This window comes from Mustela erminea, chromosome 17, assembly GCF_009829155.1.
Source record: "Mustela erminea isolate mMusErm1 chromosome 17, mMusErm1.Pri, whole genome shotgun sequence".
Taxonomy (NCBI): Eukaryota; Metazoa; Chordata; class Mammalia; order Carnivora; family Mustelidae; genus Mustela; species Mustela erminea.
The window spans coordinates 45,658,441-45,686,082 of record NC_045630.1 but is presented as its reverse complement, the minus strand read 5'-3'; the positions used below and the strand labels follow the sequence as shown (position 1 = coordinate 45,686,082).

The following is a 27,642-nucleotide window of genomic DNA, read 5'->3' as shown; positions in this document are numbered from 1 at the left end:
GACAAGTTAATATAGCCATCTTCTCTTTTCTCACTTCTGCCTAGAGTCCAAGGCCAAATTACCCACCTACCACCATGGGTCTTTTGAAGATGGCAGAGACCCTTGAGTTTGTTTGATTTTTCCTTTATCTTCCCAGTTTCCTGGCACTGTTTGGTTGGGTAGCAGGTCTTTCCCCTCACTTCCTGTGCATACATGATAACTTGTCTGCATCCCTTGACATTTTATCACGGCAGGCTGCTTCTAAAGTCAACCAGTGTCTCCTTCCGTTTGAACTCAGGTTAAATTAATCATCTGGCTTTCACATCAGTCTGTTGCTATGGGGGTTACTGATGTCACACTGTCCGGATTATGATTACCGTAATATCTAATAGGCAAAGAGGGACCGGTTGTTACTAGAAACCCTTGGGTGAAAGTCCCCCAGCTTTAGTAACCAACCCAACTGCATAGACTTTAGACAACCATGTAAAGGGGTAAGTGGATTAATCATCCCGTTGTATTCCATTTGAATCTTTTTCTTCCGTATGTGTGTTCCCTCTAGGCAATTGCCTAGTGTCACTTGAAATTGATGAGGGTTCTTTTGGAGGTTATTTTGGGGAAGGCGGCAAAACAACAGACAGCTGTTCTCAAGAACAAATGTCATGGGGCGTGCCCAAGCTAGTTTCTAATGATAATAAGAATAATTTAAAAAAAAATCCGAGGTGTATTGTCCTTTTCCTTTCTATATTAGGTTGTTTCCTAAGGGCCAAAAATGTTAATTCAGCTTCCCCAACACATAGATAAGAAGGAAACTTCCATTTACTAAGCCCCTACTGTGCGCCAGAATGTGACTGTGGTCCAAGTGCAGCTATTAAAGAGGAGAACTGTAAAGCAAGGCGTTCTCCAACAGCCCTGTTATACATGACTACTCACAGCTTCTTCTAGCTTGTATACCACGTACTTCCTAATTGGACATTGACTGATCACCAATAAAGGCAAAGTCATTACTTAAAATTGGTCCAGATCCTCTTACGCTGAGTGATCGTCTTGCAGTGGTTTTCACAGCAATATTAAAAAACCTGGAAACATAATAGAAGTGAGGTACAACACATACACTTATGTATTACAGATCTCTGTTGAAAGGTGTGACAAACGGGTCTTTTCCAAGACTTTGTTAGGTAGGTGGAGGGATCCTTTTGGGGGGATAAATTTATCAGGTGCATAGATCTGATGGAACTTGAGGCTAGTGTAGGACGGGTAAGCCAATCATGACTGGTGTAAGACTGTATAAATCAATTTATGTGCCAGAGAATGAATAGCTGACTTTTTTTTTTCTTCTTCCAAATGCCAATTCAGCAATTACAAAATCTGCTGGCGGTTAATTAAAAACTACCATCTCGTTATGTTCCGAGTTAAATTACAAGTGTGAAAACTACTAGTGTTTGCAGTAACCGAATGCTCTTGACTCTCTGTACTCTCATCAAAAGGAGGGCAGGGATAAATAACTTTTATTTAACTCACTAGAAAATCTCTCTCAGCTCTTTCATATTTAATTAACTTCTTATCTTCTCGGAGCTCTAAGTCTTACTCAGAGTTCCTAAGCTGTCATGGAAGTATTTGTTCCCGTGTTCATTTGAGGCAGAAGAATTTTCTCGCATGAGATGGGTAGAAAAGTTAGAAATAATTCAACCCCGGAGACACTGAGGGAAGTAGCACCCACCCAAAGCTTTGTGTAGAGGCAACCTCAACCCAAGAGAGATGTATGGTAGAGAATGGTGGTTTTGGGGTGGGAGGTGTGTTATTGCCTGCGCGTCTCCAAAGTGGAGGGATTGGGTTGTAAGCCCTTCTGTGGACTTTTGGGAAAGTTCTAGTTCTTCTTTGTAAGGCTGATTTAATGAGTTGACTGTTTTCCTCTTTTGTAGATTGCACTGTCTGAAAGAGACCCAACTCCTCCTCACACCATGGTGGATGTGAAGTGTCTGAGGGACTATGAGTTACAGCATGAACTTCGTAAGCTCGGATTCTCACCTGGACCAATACTCCGTACGTATGAGGCAAACATCAGAGACTCGTCGTTTATTATTTACAAACTACCTCCCAAGATTTAAAATTATTTACTGTGGAAAGGACATATGCAACTAAAAAACATTAACATGGAAATAGAAAAAAAAAACTCTTAAAACGCAGAAAATCGGGGCACCTGGGTGGCTCAGTGGGTTAAAGCCTCTGCCTTCCGCTCAGGTCATGATCCCAGGGTCCTGGGATGGAGCCCCTCATCGGGCTCTCTGCTCAGCGGGGAGCCTGCTTCCTCCTCTTTCTCTGCCTGCCTCTCTGCCTACTTGTAATCTCTGTCTGTCAAGTAAATAAATAAATAAAAATAAATTAAAAAAAAAACGCAGAAAACCATAAAAAAGGAAGGAGTGAGAAATACACCCAGATTCTGTACACAGGTTACTAAGTAGGGTGCCCGAGAGAAAGGACTGGTTTCTTCCAATGAGGAAACCTGGTTACTCTTGCTTCTATCACCCTGTTAGGTTTTTTTTCATTTCTAGTCCGTGCACTATGTTAACTTTATGTACTTATTTTTCATATTCCCCGTAGATAGGAAGTGCAATTTTGTCAGTCTTACTTTTGGGTATATCCAATGGAGACCTCACCTTAATTGCTTGTGGAAGGAAAGGAGTGCGTTGAGTAGCTGTGGGGTGGACCCGATTGTAAAGACCGTAATTAACCATGTAAGGTACAAGAATAAGGATCCCTCTGTGAAATACCGCGAGCGCAGTGAGATCCCCTGCAGGAGCGGCATAGCTTCATCCGTTCTCCACCTCCTTCTTCAGCGTCCACCAGAAAAGTGTATGAAAAAAAGTTAGTGCAGCTGTTGGTCTCACCTCCCTGTACACCACCGGTGATGAATGGACCTGAGGGGCTGAACGGAGCTCAGGATGATGACGGCAGTAAAGGTACGATCAGAAGCTGTACTGTTTGATAACAACTGTGGGCTTATTCATACCTGGTCTGGGATGCTCTATGCAGCTGGAAATGCTAGGCAGGGTGACCTATGAATTGGCCTTATGGCCTGGAGAATTGGTCCCCGGGCCACAAAAGGAATCCATTATCCCATGGCCATGTTCATGCCAGCAACTCCACTGGGTGGAAAGAGGGAGGAGGCGGAAGAACTGGTCAATTTGCAGGTTCTCTTACTAGCCAGAGCCAAATCTGTGTTTGATTTCTAAAACCGGGAGTTCCTACAGGTCGTTTTCCACATCTCCTTTGAGGCCCCAAACTCTGCTTTGCCTCAGTCAATAAATGGGACGATTATTTTCTTCAGATTAAATGATTTCAAATCCATTCAGAAAGATGAACCAAACAGTACCTCCCGAAAGTCCTATGTCTACTGCCCTTCTGGCTTCATGGGAGCTGACCACAGCAGGTCTCCTCCGAGCTCCCGGGTAGGTGCAGAGCTGTGGTCTCTGGGATCTGGCTGGGGGCGGTGGGTGGCTTCTGTTCCACTAGCCCCTGCCCCCACAGGCACCATTCTCCTGTAGGGGGTGGGCTCGGAGATTCCTACAGTCCATTCCAAGGCTGTTTCATTCAGTAAATCATTTATTAGGAGTCATCTAAGAGGCACAGTAAAGTAACAGGAACTGCCATGCTGGAAGGCCCCCCACCCCCAGTGCACTTCTGGCCTAATGTGCAATATCTCATTTAACTCTCACAAACTTTTAGCTGATGTTCCGATAGGCAGAGTGACCGACCCAAAAATCGAATAGCTAGGACGCGGCCCCAGAATGTGCCGTGAACAGCAAGGTCCGTTGTCTCCGTCACCATTACACAGGCAGCTCCTGGAACATTCCCAGGCACGGAGTGGGAATGCAGGTTGTGTTTGTTGAAAGAGGGTGACCGAACTGAGATTTGAACCCAGGTCTGGTTCTCATCATTGTGCTCTTGCCCAAGCCTTACACTGCTCTCACGATCTCTACTGTGAAGACGAACACATTACCTTTTTGACTGTGTCTGACCTACCAAAACCCGGCAATTTCATACAGCTCAAGGGAGTAGTTGAACAAGTAAGATAAGTGCCTGGGGCCTTTTGAAAAATCTGCTGGTGATGCCTGGTATCGCCGGAGCACAGTTCTGAGAGATTTCCCTAAGTCCTGCGGGGTCAGCCTCATTGGAAAGAGCAGCAGGGCTGGGGGACCGGACCCCACCAGCTCCTGAGCATACCGCAGGCCCTTTCTGCAAGGGGGATATGTTCAGAGTCCTGTCCCAGACCTGGGACTGAGGGTGTTTCCTGCCCTAGACAGGAGCTGAAGGGACTAGACCAGCCCTCTGATGAAAAGGAGGGCCAGGCTGGAAGGTTCCAGAGAGGAAGGCTTGTGTCCTTACTGCTCACAGCTGCCCAGGACGGCAAGTCAGAGCTGCAGAGCCAAGCTGTGGTGGTCCCAGACCAAGCTCTCCTGCTTCCCAGCACGCAGCCCTTCACAGAGGGACACGCATGCCCAGGCTTCGAAAAAATGGGTCCTTCCGTTTGTAAGCTTTGCCATTACCTTACGGACTGTGTTCACCTGATGCCAGATACATGCAGGCAGTCAGGTCAGAGGTGAAAGCTCTGGGTCAGTCCCTCCCTTGTCATGCAATTCTGTGGTGTCAGTGGACAGTGCTTAGGTCAGGTACACAACGACTGCTTTCTCCGGGTCAGGTCTGAATCAGACATTTAAATCTGCTCATTGGAGGAGCCTCAGAGACCCTGGTGCCATTAGAATGAAGGGGTTGCCACGGGACTGATAAAGTCCTGGGGAGCTTCACAGAAACACCTCGTCCCGGGGTGGGGGGGTGGTCACGGTGGGGAACATGTGGCAGGGACCAGTTCAGAGGCAAAGCAGTAGGTAACCCAGACAACAGGTGGATTTGATTTTTTTTCTCATTTTCACTCTTTGTTTTGGCACCGAGTGGACATAGCTTTTAGTCGAACCTCTTCTCCAGCTTCCCAGATATTTCTGAGTCAGAGGGCTCCTTTAAAATCCCCTCCAGCAGCTCTGCTCCATGTGCAACAGTCATGATTGCTGTGAGTTTATCAAAATGCTTCTCCACGGGCTGAAGCCAAGGGTTGATGAACAACTACCTTTCCTGCCCCTGGCAGTGTCCCCAGAGGTAAAGTCCTTTAGGGCAGGTCTGACCTTTCTGCCTCTGGGGGCTTCTTCCAATCTGGAAGGAGAAAGTCCTCCCGCTGACCTTGACATTCAGGGACTGGTGAGGCTTGCAGCTGGTTCAAAGGGGCAACAACTAGACTGAAAACAGCCGCCCAGAGGCGTGGCCAGCTGTGAGCTCCTGGAGTCATACAGACATGACGACCTTCCTGTTAGGAGCCCTCCCTGTGTTCCCAGGGGAAGGCCGCAGCGCTTTGCACGAAGGCCACTGCAGAAATGCCCTCTGCCCTCAGCAGAGCAAAGTGAATTTTCTTCCCTCATGAAATTCTTCTGCCTTACAATTGGGAGAATGCACCCCGATGACTGGTGTTATTTCCTTCTCTAGCTCGTATGTTCTCATGGCCTATTCTCCTTTTGTTTTTCATGATCCAGAGCTTAATGCCACTATCATTTTGAAAGGAAATATCATTCTCTCATCAGAAAAAAACAAGGAACCCAAAAAAGTATGTACAATTCTAATGCATGAATGCTTTTACCCATACTATATTAAACATAGGAAATAGCACTCCTCCTATGTATTAAGAAAGGAAATCGCAAAAGTGACTGCATTCTGTTCCAGCGGGAAAATCCTAGTTTACAATAGTTCACTGTAATGCAGGTTTCTGTTTTGTGAAACTATTGCCATGTTCTGGCTCAAGACCCAGAGTCACCGTCCCCCTGTCTCTCCCTGAGTTTGCGGCTGTCCTGCTTTGCCCTCCGACTGCCATTCCCTGCCCCAACTGCCACCCCCACCCCTTTCCCTGCCACAGGGTCCACATTCGCCTGGGCACCCACCTTGAGCAGAGAATCAATGAGTTCCTGCTTCCTTCTCTCTCTTTCTCTCTCTTTTTTTTTTTTAAGGACTTTTAAAAAAGATTTTATTTATTTATTTGACAGAGAGTGCAAGCAGGCAGAATGGCAGGCAGAGAGAGAGAGAGAAGCAGGCTCCCCACCAAGCAAGGAGCCCGATGGGGACTCAGTCCCAGGACCCTGGGATTATGACCTGAGCCAAAGGCAGCCGCTTAACCGACTGAGCCACCCGGGCGTCTCCCTGCTTCCGTCTCTTTTCCAGACACTGAGCTCTGGCTTCTACCCTCAGTGCTGTGTTGAAGCTCATGGCCAAGTGTGTGAAGGTCAGAGGTTTTGTCATGATGCCTCACTGGCTTAGAGTCCTTCCCCCGGCTTCGTCCTGGGGCTTCCGGGAAGTCACTTAACAGATGTCAACTCCTCGTGCGGCTTGATAGCTGGACCTACTTCATAGCGTGGGGCGAAGGGAAAGCGCCTGAATGAGGCACGTAATTAGTTCACATAATGAACTCCAAGATGCCAACCCCAAGGATTTTTCCAGTCTTCTGACCACTGTCCCTCCGTATTTAGAGACGCCTGTCTCTTTCCATTTTGAGGACACAGTGGTGGCTTGGTTCCTGATTCTGCCCTTCTGACAGTTTCCATCCTGGCTGTCTTCAGGCCCCTCAGGGAGATCTGTCTCCGGCCCCCTCTGCTCCGGCTCCGCATCATTTCCATTGCCCAACTCCTTGCCTTTGCCTCCTGTCCTCTTTCCACACAGAAGCCTCCCCACGGGCCCTGTCCCCCGAGGCAGAGGCCTTCACATGCAGCCACCTCCCGGAGAGCTCTTTCCTTTGCTTTCCTCGTCTTTCTCTTTCCTCCCCTCCCTCCTGCATTCATGCAGCAAATGTTACTTATAATTGTGACATTTCATAGACTACACAAAGCATATTTATTCCTCTCCCCAGGGTGAGCTCTACCTCCCAGCTCCTCCCACAGAGGACATCCAGGACCATGCTTATTTTCACTCACCCCAAACCTGCATCTGTGGCCTCTGTTCACCTTGATGCTCTCACCACCTTCCGGTGGCCCGGGCTCAAGGTCTCAGAGTTATTTGGGAACACCCATTGCCCCTCACATATAAAGAGTTGCCAGTGGATTTGAATTATGATTTTTAAAAATCCATATCTCCTTTCTGCTCTCCTAGCTTGCATCCGTATTACTCATAACCCTGAGATCAAGACCTGAGCTGAGATCAAGTCTGACGCTTAACCGACTGAGCCACCCAGGTGCCCTTATAGTACGCATTTTATTTTTTTATTGGAACGATTGTAACATCCTCCTAACTGACCTCCGCCTCTAACGTTCCCTGATTCCATCTGACACATATGAGCAGTGTTTGGGCCGAGTCATTCACTCGTCTGGAAACAAGGGGCACACTTGCCATACAGCACGAGGAGACCCCAGTATCTCCCACATCCTCCTACAAATTCTTCCCTGCTTTCCCACCTCTCTTACTTCCTCCCCATGTGCTTTTGCCTCAACTGCTCCTTATGCCTGGCATTCTTTTCAGCCTCCAACCCCCCACTCCATCCCCTGCCCATTTTTCTTCTGGTTAAAATCTTGTGATGGTTTAAGGACCCGACTCCAAGGCCATGCCTGTGCGTTCCCTTAACATTGTCATCCGTCCCCTTCAACAGCTGTCGCGGGCCCTGGCACAGAGTAGGAGCCCAGAGCTCACCCCAGCGCATCTACCCAACAGCTCTAGCGACAAACAGGTTAGTTTGCCAGCATAGCCCAGTACTGAGTACTCCTCGCGGAGTTTCAGTAAATGAGAAGGAAACGCGAAATACACATTCCTGTAGCTTTGGTTTCCCATTAGGAAAGAATTTGGATCTGATGAAGTAATTCTGGTAGCTTATCAAACATTCTAAAAGAATTTTTAAAATCTTCCAAATGGGAAGATCAGAGGGATCCTTCCCATTCAGAAAACCTCTTGTCGGCAGAACACCCCTTTGTCTAGTTCCTGCACAGACCCAGAGGGGAGAAAAAAACCAACCTGAGTATTTGCGGTGCATGGGGGTGGGACCGGTGACCTTGGGTCTTTGCCTTCTGTAAACCTGAAACAAAACCACATCAATACTTTGAATTGGCAAGAGAACTCAATAGAAAGTTTGTGAGTCCCCAAATGTTTGCATCTGAAGGATATATAGAAGCCATTCTGATTCTCAGATGGGCCTCAAGACATCTGTTCAACTTTAAATTCTGAAGTAAATGTAAATAAGCATTTAAATTTCCATGTAAAAGGTGGTAAAAAGTGTGTTTATGGAGTCCCTTGTCTAACGCTATAGGCTTCAACGATGTAAGAGCAGTGGTGTGTACCTAACTGTCCTGTGAGTAGCTGGAGAGGCAGAATTTGCGCTGCTTTGAAACACCAACGAGCACCTGTTTCTCTCTTATCCAGCGGATACAAACCACTTTGAGATTTGGCTTATGTCCCTTTTTGGTCGCTTTGTAACCCCGCACGTGCCTGTGTTTTATCAGACCACATGCGCAGCCCCCTGCTTTGGCGATTTATTGGGGATTTTTTCATCTCATGAACTTGGCGCACAGCGGGTGCCTCCGGTGATGGAGAAGGCAGGAAAGCCAATGTGTGTAACGCAAGCTCTAAGTCCCGCCCACCAAAGAGGGCGAAGTGGGATTTGGGATGCTGGGGAAGCAGAATGATCTGCCACATCAGGATGCCTAGAGTGGCCTCGGAGTAAGGTGACCCTGTCATTTACACCCCGCACAGGATGCTTTTGAGACGAAAGGGGACACTTCTAGAAGGGACGCCGAATAATGGGAATCCAGCAGGACGGTCCTGGCAAACTGGGGCATCTGGGCACCCGGGGCTTAGGAATGGTTCCAGGGGTGGGGTGGGGTGTCTGCACGTGTACTCCCAACTCTGGACAGCTGCTTGTCCAACCCCCAGAGGGCTGCTGGGCCCGGGAGCTGTGTGCTCTGCAGCGCCCCTGGCCCCTTCCGTGTCTCCTTGGTTCCTCCCAGACACGCATGCTCAGTGCTGCCAGCATCCCGGTTCACGGTTCTCCCAGCGCAGAAAACTCTCTGTTCCATCTTGCCACCTGTGCTACACATTCCACTGGGAGCTTCTAAAAACGAGTTCCATGAGTCTGGGCCTTGCAGTCTGCCCTTTCTGTCCTCCCCGACTGCCACCCTCTGCCTAAGAGCTTCAGCTTCAGGTTGTAAAACCCTGAGCACGGAAACCTACAGTCTTTGAATGCTTTGCATTGAACCCGGTGCCAGGCCTACGGGGAGAGGGGGAGGGAGCTACTCAGTCTTTGAGCTGCTCAGTCTTTGTTGGCTGAACCCAAGGAAACCTTTTCCCTATATTGGTGTGGACCATCTCCCTTTCTCTGACTTCCCATTCTGTACCATCTCTTTTGTCTCTTAGAACTACCTTAACGTTTTCTCCTGAGGCACAATGCTTAGGGCCCTGTGAATTGATGACCACCCAGGGAATGGTTGCAACAGATTTTCCACCCCTGGGTCTCAGCCTGTGAATTAACAGCTAATTACCTATTCTGGGCTTTGTGCTAGAACTTTCTGGGGAAGAAAATAGGTGCGCAAGGAGCCACGGTTCTTGCCCTGGAGGAGCTTAAAAAACGAGCTCTGGAGACAAAGAATGTGTGTATTAAAAATCTGGACTCTAGGGGGCGCCTGGGTGGCTCAGTGGGTTAAAGCCTCTGCCTTCAGCTCAGGTCATGATCCCAGGGTCCTGGGATAGAGCCCCATGTCCGGCTCTCTGCTCAGCAGGGAACCTGCTTCCCTTCCTCTCTCTCTGCCTACTTGTGATCTCTGTCAAATAAATAAAATCTTAAAAAAAAAAAAAATCTGGACTCTAGAGCCAGACTGCCTGGATTCAAATCCCAGCTCTGCCATTGACCTAGACAGGACACCTGACCTCCCCGTCTTCATTTCCTCATCTATAAATCAGGCTCACAAATGGTCTCAACGTCATAGAGCGTCGCGAGAATGAAGTTAAAATATATGAAACAGAGTACAGATGCCACACTGTAAGAGTCACATAGGTACACTAATAGCTAGTAATATCGTTAGTACGATCATAGAAAAAACATGATATTTAATTATCTACAAAATAAAGCAAACTACTTAGTGGAAAATAATATGATGGCAACTGAACGTCAGTATTAAACTCCTAAGTGCTACAGAGAAGGGTTTCTCAGCATGCCCACAGGTATATTTATCGAATTAAATATACAGATGTAATTAAAGATTATTCTCTATATCAGTGCTGTGTGTTGAATGGGGCAGAACAACCTTTGAAAAAAAAGTCATATGTGTCCTCCTTGTATGTAAGGATGCCTTCTTAATCTATGCTAAATCCTTCCCCTGCTTTTTGAAACATTGAAAAAATTATTTATTTACTTATTTACTTTTAAAAGATTGTATTTATTTATTTGACAGAGAGAGAAATCACAAGTAGGCAGAGAGGCAGGCAGACTGAGAGGGAGAAACAGGTTCCCTACCGAGCAGAGAGCCCAATGTGGGGCTCGATCCCAGAACACTGAGATCATGACCTGAGCCAAAGGCAGAAGCTTAAACCACTGAGCCACCCAGGCACCCCAAAATAATTTATTTTTGAAAGAACTTCAAACTGAGGGACAGTGGCAAGATTGGTATAAAGAAATCCTAGATTGCTCTCCCCCAGATTATCCAGTGGTTAGCTTTTACCGCCTTCACTTTGTACGCGTGTACACGCACGTACATGTACGTGTCCACGCACATGCCCTACTATTGTGTCTTTGAACTGTTTGAGGGTCCACTGTAGACAGGAAGTCTCTCAGCTACCCCCAAAGGACACCATCCTCCATAACCACCATGTGGTGCTCCAAAGAGAGACATTCACATGGATTCAATGCTGCCGTCTAATAATCAGACCCCATTCAGATTTCACCAACTGTCCCCAAAATGTCTTTCTGCTTTCTGGTCCACGACCAGTCCAGGGACACACTTTGCCTCTCGGCAGCCTTCTTCAGTCTGGAGGAACGGTGCCTCAATCTTTCCCTGTCATCCTTATCCTTGACTGTTTTAGAAAGCACACGCCTTTCATTCTGTCTGATTTTTCCTTTTGACTATTCATAGAGGCTTTGCATTCTGGGCAGAAATACCTCAGACGGGGTGCTGTGCTCTTCTCAGAGCATCACACCAGGGAACAATGTCATCCTGTCCCACTGCCGGTGACGGCAACCTAAATCACCTGGGAAAGTTGGCGTCTGTCAGATTTCTCCCCTTTGTAACCGATCCGGCTTTTGTGGGGAATTATTCTGAAATGATACCAACATAGTGTTCCTCATCAAACCTCATCCATTATCCCCAGCACCCATGGATGACTGCCTGATTCCGCCTCCATTACGATGATGGCCCATTAAGATTTGTTATATCTAGGGGCACCTGGCTGGTTCAGTTGATAAAACATGTGACTCTTGACCTCGGGGTTGTGAGTTCAAGCCCCATGGTGGGCAGAGAGATTACTCAAAAAAAAAAAAAAAAATTAAAAATAAAGATAAAAAGATTTTCTATTTCTATCCTTCCTTCTGTATTTTTTAGTTGACATTCTACCGTAAAGAAGAGCTCCCCTTCTCATTCATTCATTAGCATGGGCTTGTTGATTCCTTTTGGCCCATAGGTTGTATTGACTGATATCATTTTAATGCTCAAATTGTTTCATTTTGGCCTGTGGGAGCCCTTTTCAAAACGTGTACTGTGTCCTTTTAATATGTCCTCATTATTCCTTGAGGATTTTCTTAATTTCCGGTGCAAGAAGTTTCAGTCCCTTCTTGTGCTTTGCCTGCCCTGGGAGCCTTGGTTCCTTTCACTGCAGGGTGGTATTTGGAAACCAAAATTTAGGCATTTAGGGAGCTCATTGCTCCTGGGGAGTCGTGGCTTCCAGGCCCTCTGAGTGAATAGAGCTAAAAAATAAATGTCTGCGTATGTACACATACATCTAAAATCTGTAACGATTTTGTCTCTCTCTCTACATAAAGTTAAAAGCCATGGGTCCATGTTGATCTCCGGTTCCGATCCAATATTTCAATGTTCTTTCTACCCTTTCCCCTTCCTACAACAGTGAGAAACCTGGCTTCTGTTATCCCCAATATATTTTTGGTCAATTTAAAAATTTTTGTCAGTGTAACAAATCTCCCACCGTAACAGCTACTGCCTCTTCTGCAAAACTCCCATGACCCCCTCCTCTGCCACTGGAAATGCCAACCCCTCCACGTGGCCATTCTCTCGCCATCCCTCTTCCTTGGACACAGGGCACACAAATGCCTTCGTGCTGTCTCTTCCTCTCCTTCTTCAACCATGAGGGACCCCAACGTCCCCCTCCATATAGATAGCCCCCTGCCCTCCATCTCTTTGGCCTCTGGACACGCTGGCCCTCAGCACCCATGTCCCCTCTTCCCACACTGACTCCCAGGGGAAGGAAAAGAAGGGAAGGAAAGCTCATGTCTCTTTTTTCTTCTGATTCTGAGGTCTTTTTCCATATCTTTGTGCCAAAACTCTAATAGGATTTTTACTCTCCTATTACTGATGATAAGTTACCATGTTGGCCTGTAATTAGCACGTGCGTTGACTACCCCGAATGCTGCCCTCGGGAGGCCCGATGTGCCAAGGGAGTATGTGTTAAAGGACTACTTAAGTATGCAGTTTGAGCTGAGTTGCATGAAAAGGTTTTAGGAGACCCCATGTTAAACATCGCTGTAACCGTTTCTTAATCAATTGAAAAACATCCTTATTCCCAGTAGTAGTTGTATATTCCACTTGGGTCAAAGTGAAGAGTAAATTACATATTCTATAACTACTTAATAAGCCCTCTCTTCTTACCTGTAACGTGCTAATGGGAGCTAAATACTGTCTTTACAAGGACTGTAATTTAACATTCTCCCTACAAAAATACTAACCTCCTGGCAGATATACTTAAATATGCTTAATGATCAATATGTCTTTATCTTATTGAGGACATGCTGATTCTTTCTGTGTAATAGAACCCAGTTTTTGAAATACAAGCGCAGCAGGAAGCGATAGTGAGACCAAACTCTGATTACAGTGATAACATGTTAATAAAGGTAAAATTATTTTCGTAAAACTGAATTATGAGTGGCAGTGTTCTCTTCCTATAGAAAAAGATGAATTTATTTAGAAAATGCAGCTTCTCCTTTTCACCTCCGAATATAACCTTTGGCGAATTTATCCTCTGCATTAGAGGTCTATGGCTCTATGTATCAATTTAGGGAGAGGAGTTTCCTCACTGCACCTCCTATATGAGAACCCCAGATTATATTGCTCTCTTGGGACTTTTAAGGTTTTGTTAGCAGCAGACCCTGTTCATCACTATTCGTAAGTTCAGGTGTGATTTTTTTTGTCATTATTGATCATGGAATTTCCTATTTGAAAGGCTTCGCGAAGGAGGTTCTGTGGCCTCTTCCAGATGAAGGATGAGGAAACGGGCCAAGAGGGATTATGACTCACCCAAGACCACACGGAGAGGTAGCAGAAAAATCAGAAATAGATTTCCAGCCTCCTAATTTCCATTCTATTGCCCTTTCCTTTAGAGCAGGCTGCCAAAAGGGAGGAAGGGCAACCAGGCACCTGAGTAGTGAAACAGCTCCCCCCAGTGTCTCTTTCCATGATATCGCAGAAGGCTTCCTGGACAGGAGTTCACCTGTGGAAGCGGGGGCTTCTGGTCTGGAGATCGCTTTGTAATGAGAGCCCTTAGGAGGCACTCTTCCGTGCTCCTTCCACTCAAACGCAGAAGCCCTGGTACAGAAATGAACGCTGTTCAAATGGGCTGACATATATGCAGATAGGCAGCTGGCATTTGCCCAAGGGGACAGAAAAAAATTCAAACCTGAAAATATTTTTGACGTTTTATGATAGATCTTAGGTATCTAAAAAAGATATAAAAAATTCTATAATGAGCAGGTAGATTCCCACCCCAGAGATTAAAAAAATAAATCCGTTCTGTTGACGACCACTGGAGCCCTTCTTTTTTTTTTTTAAATTATTTTATTTTATTTATTTATTTTTTATTTTTTAAAGATTTTATTTATTTGAGAGAGAGACAGTGAGAGAGAACATGAGCAAGGAGAAGGTCAGAGGGAGAAGCAGACTCCGCATGGAGCTAGGAGCCCGATGTGGGACTCGATCCCAGGACTCCGGGATCATGACCTGAGCCGAAGGCAGTCGTCCAACCAACTGAGCCACCCAGGCGTCCCAGTGGAGCCCTTCTCGATCGTATTCCTTCCTCTTCCTTCCTTCCCCACAAGGTAACCACTATCCAGAATTTGCTGCTTTACCCTTCCTTTATATACCCACAAACTTTAGTTTCTCCTGATGTTAGATTTCATTTAAATGACACCGTCATAGGGCACTTGGGTGGCTCCGAGTCACACTCTACACAAGGCGTGGAACCTGCTTGGGATTCTCTGTCTCTTTCTCTCTGCCCCTCCCCACCTTCTCTCACTCACTCATTCACTCACTCACTCAATAAATAACAGCATCATATAAATATTTTCTGTAACTTCCAATTATCATTCAGCATTATGCCATGGGCTTCTTCCAATATTTATAGTGCTGGTTCATTCATTTGTACTGCTATATAGTTATTGTAAAAATATATTATCCATTCCTTATTTATTGGACATTTGGATTGTTTCCGGGTTTTTCTAATAAGAGCAATGGTGCTACAAACATTGTGATATGTGACTCATTGTATACATGTGCAAGAATTTTTTTCTGATTGAATGAATACACCTAGGAGTGGAATTACTGGATAACCAGGGACACAGACCTCTTCAACTTTAGAGATATGTTAAGTAACCCTACAAAGTGACTTGAGTCATTTTCCATTTCTACCAGCAATATATGAAGAGCTCTGTCATTTTTAATCTTCAAAATTTCATATCACCTCACTTAATGTTTATCAAAGTAGTGGGTATAAGATTGTATTTCAGTATAATGATAATTTGCTTATTATTTTGCTTATAAGGTTGAGCATCTTACATGTTTTTGATCACTTGTGTTTTCTCATCTATGAAGTGCCAGTTCGTGTTTTTTGCCCATTTTTCTATTAGGTTATCTTTTTCTTATTAAGTTACAGGATCTCTTTGTATATTTTGGATACTAATCCATTGTCAGTCATAAGTGTAGCATGTATCTTCTAGTAGTATGGGCTTATCTTTTTTTTTTTTTAATAGGAGTTTTGGGTTCACAGCAAAATTGAGGGGAAGGTGCAGAGATTTCTTCTCTACTCCCGCTCCCATACATGCATAGTCTTCCCTTTTACCATCCCCCGCTTGGGCCCTGTTTTTTCACTCTTTCCTCAGTGACTTAAAAAAAAAAAAGTAATGACAAAAATAATTTCAACTTACAAAAAGTTTCTAACAAATAATTCTTCTATGGTCTTCACCCAGGTTTACTGGTTTTTAACATTTTGCCATATTTGTTATATCATTTTATCTGTTCTTTTCTTGGACTAAATTGTAAACATCATGATCTTTTATGCCATCCCCAAAACTTCGGTGTATATTTCCTTAGACTGAAGACATAAAGATATTCACACTATAGTGACAAGAATCAGAAATTTCTCTTTTTTTCTAAAGATTTTATTTATTTCTTCAAGAGTGAGCATGAGTGAGAGAGCACAGGCAGAGCGAGCAGCAGGCAGAGAGAAGAGGGAGAAGCGGACTCCCCACTGAGCAGGGAGCCCGATGCTACGATGCTACGGGGCTCCATCCCAGGACCCTGGGATCATGATCTGAGCCGAAGGCAGATGCTTAACCGACTGAGCCACCCCCGATGCCCCAGAAATTTTTCTACTAGGATTAAATTGACATAAAATTTACTACTTTAAAGCGCACAATTCTCTGACATTTGGGGGCATTCATAGTGCTGTGAAACCATCGCCTCTATTTCGTCTCAAAAGGTTTTCATGACCTCAAAATAAAACTCAATACTCGTTAAGCAGGTCCTTCCCAACAGGTTCATACGAATGGAATAGTCAGTCTGTGACATTTTGCAATTGGCTTCTTTCACCCACCTAACGGTTTGCAAGGTTCATCCACATCACAGGCTGCATTTGTATCAGCGCCTGAGAAATAACGTTCCGTTACATGAATAGACCACGTTTGCCTACTCATTCGTCTGCTGATGGACATTTAGGTCTTTCCCACCTCTTCCACCTCTTGGGAAAAGTGATACTGTAAAAACCCAAGGACAAGAATTTGAATTTCCATTCAAATTCTGTTTTCAATTCTTTCAGATATACACCTAGGAGTGGAATTGCTGGGTCATGTGGTATTTCTGTGCTTAATGTTTTTAGTAGAGGCTAAATCAGTTTCCACATTAGCTGCAGCATTTTACATTCACACTAATATCTGAGGACCCAGGGTTACCATGCCCTTCACAACACCTGTCGTTCTATGCCGACTTGTTTTTAGTAGCCATCCTGGAGGATGTGAAATGCTATCTCAGTGAGTTTGGATTTGCATTTTCCTAATGACTAATGATGTTGAGCATCTTTTCACGTGCTTATTGGCCATTCATATATCTTCTTTGGATAAATGTCTAGTCCAGCCCTTTGTCTGTTTTTTAATTAGGTTGCTTGTTTTTTTATTGTTGGGTTATAAGAGTTCCTATATATTCTGAAAGCCAGACTGTTATCAGAGAAAAGATTTGCAAATATTTTTTCCCATTCTGTGGGTTGCCTTTTTATTTTCTTGGTGATGTCTCAAAGGTCTTCAGAAATTTGATTATGATGCGTATTTGGTATAGATTTCTTTGTGTCTGCTTTTTCCTCAGAAATTCACTGAGTTTCTTGAATCTGTACATTTATGTCTTTGGCCAAATTTGGGACATTTTCAGCCATTATTTCTTCAAATATCTTTTTCAGCCTGACCTCATTCTCCTCTCCTTCAGGGCCTCTGATGACACAAATGCTCAGTCTTCTACAGTAATCCTCCTAGACTCTGTTTATCTGGGGGTTTTGTGTGTGTGTGTGTGTGTGCTTTTATTTCTTTTCCTGTTTTCTCTCTGTGTTTTGTTGTGGGTGATTTATACAGTTCTATCTTCACGTAGATTGATTCTTTCCTCTGTGTTCCCCATTCTTCTGTCAAGCCCATCTAGTGAGTTTTTAATTTCGGTGGTTGCCATTTTTTTTTTTTCACTTCTAAATTTACACGGGGCTCTTCTGTATATATATTCTACTTTTTTGCAAGGAGTTAATTTTTTTTTGTTACAAAACATTTCCTATTGCTCATATTGCCTATGAAAAGCATTTTATGGTGGCCGCTTTAAAATCCTGGTCAGATAATTCCAACATCTGGGTCATCTCCATTGGCTGATGTTTATGACACTCCGGATCTCAGTTAAATCTTTTGTTTCAGCAGGGCTCCTCAGACTCCACACTGAGGAACTGTGGGGAAGCGGGGGAAGAGGGGCCCAAAGCTCTTTGCTGTCAAGTGGGGATAGAAGTCCAGGTCCCGGGGTGCCTGGGTGGCTCAGCGGGTTAAAGCCTCTGCCTTCAGCTCAGGTCATGATCTCAGGGTCCTGGGATTGGGCCCCATGTTGGGCTCTCTGCTCAGCGGGGAGCCTACTTCCTCATCTCTCTCTCTGTCTGCCTCTGCCTGCTTGTGATCTCTGTCTGTCAAATGGATGAATGGAATCTTTGGAAAAAAAAAAAAAGAAGTCCAGGTCCCCTCCAGGCCTCCAGTGCCACCCTGGACTGGGTGTGGGGCACCTTGTTGCTGGGCTACTGTTGGGGTGGGGGCTCCTGTGTGGCCTCCATTGACTCCACCCCTGTGGGGAGGGGGAGGATTTGACACCTGGGGCTGGTGGTCCAAGCTTCGCCCCTGCATCTTGGCTGGTGGGGATGGGGGTGGGCCCTGTGGCTGGGGTATGACAGTGATTGTCAAAAAAGTCTCCCATCATGCTTGGTTGCCCCTTTCTCCTTTCCAGTCCTTAGGCTATTTTGGGGGCTTTTTCCATTTGCACCCATTATGGTTTTCAGGTTACCTTTCTCCAGTGCTCCCTCTGGGGGTAAAAGCATGACCCAGGACACTCACCATGTGTCATTCCTGGGTGCTAAGGTCCCTAGTCCCTCTGCTTCTCTCCACCTTTCAGCATCTTTTTATATTTGCTTTATATGTAATGTCCAGGTTTTGGAGCAATACTCAGTAGAAGAAATTGAGAGAAGCATATCTATCCCATCTTGTTCCCAATCTCATTTCTGAAGTCTGCCCTTTTTCTTCTGATCTGCTCTGTTAGCTTTTGTCCTATATCAAATTTCTATACATACATGGTTGTTTCAAAATGTACCCAGGATTTGTTTTAACCACGTATGGTAAGGGGACAGACGTGGAGAGAGCGGCCACTGAAAGAGTTCGTGGCACACAGGGCCATGTGGGGAAGGACCAGGGTCAATGGATGCGGTGGGGGATGGGGGCCGGGGACGGTGAGAGAAAGATATGGACACCGAATTCATCGTGGTTTTTGTAGGAAGAAATTAGGTAAGGTAAGCATTTTAGAATTGGCTAGTTTTAACTATTTCAGTGGACTCCAGGCCACAGGACTGGTTCCTAATTGGCCAGTATCTGGCCCCGGGCTGAATTACAGCAGGGGAAATATTGGGTTGGTGTATGAAAGGCAAAGGAGGTAGTTGGGGATATGGGTTTGGGGTTGGTTGACTTGCCTCTGAAAGGCTTGCTCACGTGCCTTCTCTCTAGGATTAGCAAGAGTCAAGATGTCAAAGCATCATAAATCACAGATAACAAAAGCCGTGATTAATTCAACAGGGTCTCTATTCTCATCAGTTTGTCTGGCCTGTGCCAACAGCAGAATGTTTTAATTACCTTAACAAGCCCCCATCCTCCTTTCTGTTTTAAAATAGATTCTCTATTTGACTTGTCCTTTTGTCCTTCCATATAGATTTTAGAATAAGCTTTATCAAGTTCCATGAAAAATTCAGACTAGAATTTTGATTGAAATTTTATTGACTTTATGAATTAATTTGGAAAGAGCAAAATCTTTATACTGTTTGGTGACTCTTCCTGTTCCTGTTCTTTACATTAATTTAAATTTTCTTTAATGTCCTTCAGTAAGATTTTATAATTTTCTCAGTGTAGATCATGTTCATCTTTTATTAGATTTAGCAGGTAGCTGTGTTAAGTTTTTAATTTTTGTTGCTCTTGGGGATAGTATCTTTTAAAAATCATGTTTAAAGGGTTTGTTGTTAGTATATAGAAATAGAATTGACTTTTGCGTATTGATCTTATAACAACGACCCTCTGCAATTATAATAATTTTTCTGTAGATTTTTTTTTAGTGCAGTTTGTATATCTTTCTTTGTTTATTTGTTTGTTTTATTGGACTGGCTAAGTCTCCTTTGTTACATCATTAAATAAGAATGGTAATAAGAATTCTTTCCTTGGTTCTGATTTTAAAGGAAATACAGGGGCACCTGGGTGGCTCAGTGGGTTAAAGCCTCTGCCTTTGGCTCAGGTCATTGTCTCAGAGTTCTGGGATCAAACCCCATATCGGGCTCTCTGGTCCACAGGGAGCCTGCTTCCTCCTCTCTTTCTGCCTGCCTCTCTGCCTAGTTGTGATCTCTGTCTGTCAAATAAATAAATAAAATCATTTAAAAAAAAAAAAAGGAAATACATTTAGCATTTTGCCTTTGAGATGATTTTTGGTGTAGGTATTGGAAGACACTTTTTGTCAAGTTAAAGAAGTTCCTGTTCTGTTCCTGTTTTGCTAGAAGAGTCCCTTTAAAAAAATAAACAAACCAGGAATCGTGACGATCATAATGTTTTCAACCTTTCTTTTTTTAATGTGGTAGAGATTATTTTAGAAGGCTTTTAATTAATTCAAAATCATGACTTAGGTTAACAGAGCACAGTGTTGAAAATGAGAGCTTTATTAAATCAGGGCTGAGGTAAAAACAATGAAGTAAAAGTCTGAAATTACTGTAGGATCTGTTATTAATGGAATCATTTTTAGTCAATAAAGGACTTTGAGGTTAACTCAATATTAAGGAGCTCTAAATCAAAAGGTTTTTTCCTGGCTGGGAGCAGGTTCACAACGGCCAGTTTGTCAAGCTATTGGTAAAAATGTCTGGTTCTATAGTATAAGTTGTTTTTGAAAAACTGCCATCCATGAACTAGCGTGATTGGAAAGCGTAACACATTGTAGTTAGGAAAGGGTTTCATCCCCGACCCTTGGAACAGCATTGCCTCCTGACACGCCCAGAGGCGTAAGAAATCCTGGGTAAGGGGTCCCTGGGGGGCTCGGTCAGTTGAGCAACTGCCTTTTAGCTCAGGTCATGATCTCAGGGTCCTGCGATCAAGTCCCTCATTGGGCTCCTCGCTCAGCGGGGAGTCTGCTTCTCCCTCTGCCTGCCTCTCCGCCTGCTTGTGCTCTCTCTCTCTCTCACTCTGATAAATGAATAAATAAAATCTTTTTTTTAAAAGATTTTATTTATTTATTTGTCAGAGAGAGAGAGAGATAGCAAGAGCGAGCACAGGCAGAGTGGCAGGCAGAGTCAGAGGGAGAAGCAGGCTCCCTGCGGAGCAAGGAGCCCAATGTAGGACTCGATCCCAGGACGCTGGGATCATGACTTGAGCCGAAGGCAGCTGCTTAACCAATTGAGCCACCCAGGCATCCCTGAATAAATAAAATCTTAAAAAGAAGTAGCAGTAGTAGTAGTCGTTGTCGTCCTGGGAGAGTAAGAGAAAGGAGCGGGGAAGAAGTTGGCACAGTTCGGCATGGTGCCCGACACCCCCTCTCTTGATTGCCTGTAACTGCAGGGGTCAGGCTATGACAGGGGTCTGGCTAGGTTTGGGGGGTCTACCTTGTCAAATACGTGTCTCGTGGATATGCAAACATACTTTTATTTCCTCATTCCCCAAAATGAATTGTTTTAAGTCACAGTAGATCATTTTCAAAAATCAAATACCTTTTTTGATGAGTAAGGATTGAATGAGAAAACAAAATGATTCTTTTTCATCTGGTTCTGGATATTAGCCCAGGGTTTTGTAGTTCCCTATAATACAGTAGGACATAATATCTCATACACACTCTGGTTGCAGATTCCATGGATATACTAAGTAAACCAGAATTAGCACAAAATTAGTTTATCTAGAAAAGTCTTCCTTAAAAAAAAGAATTCATCGAAGATAATTAAATCAGATGGCTACAAGTTTCATTTCTATGGGAAATGAATTAATGATTTGATCATTTATCAGTTAGTGAGAACGGTTTTCACAAACATGTTCTGCTCTGTTTTTCATGATGAGTTTCCCCAATAGAAATATTACAAAACAAGAACACAAAGCACTGGGTCCAGAATATGGGGGCTCGGTTACAGTTGTGCTTTCTCCTAATCATGTAACCCAGGCAAATACTTTCACTCCTATAAACCTCAATTTTCTCATTTATAAAATGGCCACTACATGGGGCATCTGGGTGGCTCAGTCACTAAGCATCTGCCTTCGGCTCAGGTTGTGATCCCAAGGTGTCGGAATTAAACCCCGCACAGGGCTTCCTGCAGGAAGCCTGCTTCTCCCTCTCCTACTCCCCTGCTTGTGTTTCCTCTCTGGCTGTCTCTCTCTGTCAAATAAATAAATATAATCTTTAAAATAAAATAAGATAAAATAAAATAAAATGGCCACTACAGAGTTATTAGAAAGAATATGTGGCTGGGGGCATGTTGAATGCCCAAGACAACAGGTGCTCAAAACATGATATTTCTAATTCTCTTCTAGTAAAGCCTCACTATCCATCTTCTGCAGGATAGCAGAGTGAGCATGGCAGGGGCTCTGAGACTATGCCACCTGGGTTGACTCCTGGCTCTGCCATCTCACCAGCTGTGTGTCCAAAGGCACGCGATTTAAACTCTCCATGCCTCGGTTTTGTCATCTGTGAAATGGGCGCCATAAAAGCACCTTCCTCACAGGGTGTTGGTATTGAGAATTAAATGGATTTATTTATGTAAGATGCTTAGAGTGGTGCTTGGCACACAGGAAATAACTACATAGGTGTCAAGATGATATTAAGACACTCGTTTATCGAATTGGCATATCTCAGGATAATTACATCTGTCACTACAGCTGTGATCAATAACATGTGGATGGGTGACATTTTCTTTTTTTCTTTTTTTTTTCAGATATTATTTTTTTAAAAGATTTTATTTATTTATTTGACAGACAGAGATCACAAGTAGGCAGAGAGGCAAGCAGAGAGAGAGGAAGGGAAGCAGGTTCCCTGCTGAGCAGAGAGCCCGACATGGGGCTCTATCCCAGGACCCTGGGATCATGACCTGAGCTGAAGGCAGAGGCTTTAACCCACTGAACTACCCAGGCGCCCCTGGGTGACATTTTCTGACTTGAATGCCAGGGGGTTAATGAAGAGGGTGGGGAAGCAGAGGCGGCCACAACCTTAGCTGTGAATGCTTTGAAAACAGCCAGACTTTTTTTTCTTTTTTTTTTTTTTTTTCCAGTTCTAGCTCCGGGCATAGGGAGAAAGGAGCATTACACTCCCCCAGGGGGGCGATTTCATCCTCACTAAACCATTGCTTTAATGAACACCAATATTTTTTAGTTCCATTGCAAATGGCATTTATAGTGAAAACCGTATTTTAACAACATTAAAGGAATTTTTTTTTTAATGAAAAATGAATCAACTCTAAACACGCCACCTGACACAAAAACCGTTTCATTGTTTCTATTTCCCTCTAGCTGTTGTTTATGGGCACCGCATGGTGAAAGTTTAGCCAGTTGTCATCACTGTGCGTGTACGATTCTCTACTCTGTTTGCCATGATCAATAACCCTGACTTTATAATCATTATTCTTATTGATGGCTGAACAGTCAAGTTGATAAGCCATAATTACTCCTTTTTTGAAAACCCAAATGTCCACATTTCATATGCTATAGGGGGAACTCTACGTGTGAATGATAGTCAAGGACAGAAATGATAAAAGGAGAGGCAATCAAAGACCTAAACCTCCTTGTGGCAGGAGGGAAGAGAAAGAAGGGAATACTGGATTGCCTAAGAGCTGTGAAATCCTGTAATTTGATTTTACAAAAGACTTCTACCCCCAATGTTTTGTTGAACAGACCTATTTTTGCATGTAGGAGAATTTAAAAGAAGTTGCATGTGATGGGTACGTGGAGGCTCATTATCCTGTTGTCTACTTTTGTGTCTGCTTGAAACTTTCTGTAATTAAAAAGGTTGAAAAAAAAATGTGCTTATAAACGATTTTTTCTACACCCTTGAAAAGAGTTTGAAGCGTCTCTTGGTAGCAAACCACCACTAGCCCACGTGGATCCTTGAGGATTTTCAAAGTCTGTTTTCTGCAAGTGTCCCCTTCTTCTGGGAAATCGTAGGTGTGTGCACATGTGTAGTGTCTGCACTGGGCTGCTTTCTTGATGTGGCCTTCCTGTGCTGGGCATAGCTTCCCATCATCAGCAGAGGCCTGGCTTGGGTATCACTAAGCAATTGTTAAGAACCTCTCTGGGGCGCCTGGGTGGCTCAGTGGGTTAAAGCCTCTACCTTCAGCTCAGGTCATGATCCCAGGGTCCTGGGATCAAGCCCCACATCTGGCTCTCTGCTCAGCGGGGAGCCTGCTTCCCTTCCTCTCTCTCTGTTTGCCTCTCTGCCTACTTGTGATCTCTGTCTGTCAAATTAAAAAAAAAAAAAAAAAAGAACATCTTCTTTAAGAAGACAAGGCAAGGGAGTGGAGGTGAGAGGGGGAGGCCATAGCTGCTTGGGCATCCGTGGCCAGTACCGGGAAGCGAGTGACCAGTCATAAATGATGGTACACCAAGCCATGCTCTCCCCCCAGCCTACCTTGGGCTGAGACCTTCGGTGCTGCAGACACAACACCTGACTGGGACATTGCAGATGTTTGAGGATGATGAGGCCCGCATCATAACCATGAATGGACAGTCAGCTAAACTAGACACATGAGGAAAAACAGCAACATGCAATTAATAATAATGACCAGAATCACAATTATTATTGCTAACGTGCATTGAATGCTGACTATGGGCCAGGAGATGTTTTAATCATTTGGCATATGTATGTATATGTATATATATATATATATATATATATATATATATATATATTTTTAGACTTTATTTCAGACAGAAAGAGGAGAGATAGAGAGCACACATGAGCAGGGGGAGGGGTAGAGGGAGAAGCACACTCCCTACTAAGCAGGAAGCCCAATGTGGGGCTCGATCCCAGGACCCTGGGATCATGACCTGAGCTGAAGGCAGTTACTTAACTGACTGAGCCACCCAAGGGCCCCTAATTTGCATATGGTAAGTTGCTCCGTCTTTACAACTCTATTTCACAGGGAGGAAACAAAGGCATAGAGAACTGTACCTTTTCACTTTATTGGAAAAATAACAAAATGAAAGGAAGTTTTGGGAAAAGAACAGAAAATGTGATTGTCCTGACTTCTATACCTTTTACAGGACAGCATTTTCATTTTCTGAAATTACTTTTCTGTTTTTTTTTTTTTTAAGATTTTATTTATTTATTTGACAGAGAGAGACATAGGGAGAGAGAGGGGGAACACAAGTGGGTTGGGGGAGGGGGTGGGGGTGGGGAGTCAGAAGGAGAGGCAGCTTCCACTGAGCAGGGAGCCTGATGCGGGGCGCAATCCCAGGACCCTGGGATCATGACCTGAGCCCAAGGCAGATGCTTAATGACTGAGCAACCCAGGCACCCCATACTTTCCATTTTTTTCCATGGCCAACTTGCTTTTCATTTTATTTTTATTTTTAATTAATTAATTTAATTTTTAAAGAGAGTTCTTTATTTCTTGAGAGTGAGAGAGAGAGAGCGTGCACATGAATGTGCAAATTGGGGTGAGGGTGGGTGCCGAGGGAAAGGAACAGGGAATCCTCAAGCAGATTCCCCGCTGAGCATGGAGCCCCACACAGGGCTCGATCTCATGACCCTGAGGCCATGACCTGAACCAAAACCAAGGGTCAGTCGCTCAGCTGATTGAGCAATAACATTATTCTTTATATATAAATGATGCCTGCTCATAAAAAAACAAAAACAAAAACAAAAACAACTCCAAGCAATAAGGCACAAAGAAGAGCAAAATAAAGAGTTCGTTACCAGAGTGTCTATTGTTAAGGCATGAGTCACTGCAGTATAATATTACTCCACGGCATGGGAATGTTTTTGCTAATTATTGAGTAAAGGCAAACTGGAAGTTTGTGTTATGAGGTGGCTAAAGACCTGATGTAACAGAAATATCGATCAGTCCTCAGAGTATATGGCTTTTTCTAGAATAAAAAAAAAATAAAGTCCTTTGTACCAGACCTGGGAAACAATAAATTCTTTTCTTTCTGTTCATTAGAGACTCGAGACTTCCATCACCAAACCAAAAGCCTTAGATATCAACTGCCTGGTTTATAAGCATTCCGAGGGAATAAGGTAACGCTTTTCTTAGCATGTGAGAGGATATTGTTGTCTTATATAACTCCTGGGGACAAATTTGTTATTCAAATTTCTGTGAAGGGCTTGAGGCTGAAAAGAATCTGTTGAGAAAGAAAAGATTCGTCGTATCTCATCATTTCTTTTTCTTTTTTAAGTTTTGATGTATTTGTCAGAGAGGGAGAGAAAGAGAGCACCAGCAGGGAAGCAGCAGGCGGAGGGAGAAGCAGGCTCCCCACTAAGCAAGGAGCCCGATGAGGGGCTCGATCCCAGGACCCCAGGATCATGACCTGAGCCGAAGGCAGACGTTTAATCCACTGAGCCACCCAGGCATCCCTATAGCTCATCATTTCAAAACTGAAAGGACTTTGCATGAACTATCTAGTTCACCACTTAAGTTTGGAGATAAGGAAACAGGCCGGAGAGGTTGGACACTGAAAGTCACTACAAACTGAGACCAGAATCCGTGTGTCTCGATCTGTAGTCTTTGAAGACATTTATTCCTATTTATGTCCTGGAAAATAGGGAGAGAGAGAAAAAAAAAAAAAAAGAGAGAGCAGGTAGTTGAAATAGCTCAAGACAGGCCATTTTAGTTGTTGTTCAGAAAGAAAAGTCTTCCGGAAAATTCCAGAACTTCTGAATAAAGTTAGGCAGATTTCCAGGATTAGACAAGTGGGTCCATACATAAACTCTCACTAAGAGATTTCAGACCGTACCCACTTGTCCTTTTAAATCAACATTAGCAGATTTCGAAAGCATTTCCCATCCTACCCCTGAGGGGCAGTCCTTACACGTGTGGAGAGAGAAAGGAGAGAGCGTGGGTCCCGGCATCCCCCATCCACCTGGACCCGTTCCCAGTGGGGGCTGACGGGTCTGCGGGTTCCTGCGGCAGGCCTTGGGCCAACATAGGGAGACGGTGTGCAAGCGGGTGGTCCTACTAAAAAATGCCTTTGGGGATTTTAGGGATCTCACATCCCTGGGATCCCTCGTTAGCCTCCCTTGTTGAAATCAGCCTAGGTTTTAAACAAGTAGAGGGCTGCTCGCTCAATTGTAGCCTCACGTCGGTTGCTCCCTTGGGGCTCAAGGTCCACATACGTTAAAGGGGTGCTCAAGTCATAGCTGTCCACAGCCCTAAGAACCACTCATGTTTTCACAGGTTACCCACGAGAGCGTCAAACCCCAGATGCAGAGGATGGAGCACCCGAGAGACTGGCGACTGCCCCGGGAACAGGAGTTTTGAGTACGGGAACCTAGAAATGCTTCCCGTGGGCTTGAAGCTCGCTGTGCTTGGTATCTTCATCATTGTCGTCTTTGTCTACATAACGGTGGAAAGGAAGCCATTCTTTGGCTAAGTGCTTTAGAACAGAGCAGGGAGGGAGCAGCTGAGCGCGGCTCGAAGCCCTCCAGCTGCAGGAAAAGAACAGAAAGACTGCTCTAACCGGGGCGCCCAGCCCCACAGCCAGGTTGCTTTCCATTGTGCTGCTGCTCTCACAAATCTGTACCCAGGCTCAGGATTTCAAAGCCGAAGGGGCCTTACGTGCTGTCTGGTTCACCACTCGTGTTTCAGAATAAGGAACTAGTCCGGGGAGGTAGAGGACAATGCCAAAAGTCGAAATGAACAAAAACCAACATCCACTGTGGCAGAAACGAGGGACAGAATGGGGCACTCCTGTCGAGGAGCTTGGGCAGAAGGAGTCCCCTGGGTCGTGCTGGCCATCAATAAAACCACCACCACATTTGAGCATACTTCCAAAAAGAAAACCGTGCCTCGCGTTTTTCTTTTGAACTACAGGGCTAAGCCCGTAGGTCCCACTTTATTCCCTCTTCCAGTGGTAGAGTCAACTATGGGAAAGGCCCCCGACCTGTAATTAACAAAAAAGGAATGTGTCTAGTTCGGTAAACACAAAGCCATATCCAGCATCACCAGTCGTGAAAGGGAAGCAATTCAGAGCAAGATAGCAATTTTGCCATTGAAACTAGAAGGTTTGAATAAATTAGTGCCTGGTGAGGGAATGTTGGTATCGGGGTGGACTCTGGGAGCAGGCAGAGCTGGGGAGGTGCCTGGCTCCTCGAACTTTGGCGGGGGGTTCCTTGTTCTCTGTGTGTCAGTTTCAACTTCTGAAAATTAGAATAGAATAGAATAGACCTCTTAGGG

General features: G+C 44.5%; 1 protein-coding gene across 5 annotated transcripts; it reads left to right on the top strand.

The window, feature by feature from the left end:
- Positions 1–393: 393 nt before the first annotated feature.
- LEMD1 (LEM domain containing 1) lies at positions 394–27,262 on the top strand. 5 transcript variants are annotated; one of them, XM_032318565.1, is made up of 7 exons: positions 394–470; positions 1,899–2,019; positions 2,814–2,936; positions 5,556–5,626; positions 7,649–7,726; positions 25,411–25,487; positions 26,644–27,262. In XM_032318565.1, the coding sequence occupies exons 2-7, from the start codon at positions 1,938–1,940 to the stop codon at positions 26,837–26,839; spliced, it is 627 nt and encodes a 208-aa protein (XP_032174456.1). In that variant the 5' UTR covers positions 394–470; positions 1,899–1,937; the 3' UTR covers positions 26,840–27,262. The 5 variants fall into 5 exon arrangements, with proteins under 5 accessions (XP_032174456.1, XP_032174458.1, XP_032174457.1 ...); XM_032318567.1 differs by lacking the exon at positions 394–470 and adding an exon at positions 1,131–1,154; XM_032318566.1 differs by lacking the exon at positions 394–470 and adding an exon at positions 1,477–1,681.
- Positions 27,263–27,642: the final 380 nt, after the last annotated feature.

Coding starts and splice junctions, on each gene's coding strand:
- LEMD1 (XM_032318564.1), top strand. Junction 5,627..7,648: donor AAAACAAGGAACCCAAAAAA/GTATGTACAATT, acceptor CCCCTTCAACAG/CTGTCGCGGGCCCTGGCACA. Junction 25,488..26,643: donor AAGCATTCCGAGGGAATAAG/GTAACGCTTTTC, acceptor ATGTTTTCACAG/GTTACCCACGAGAGCGTCAA.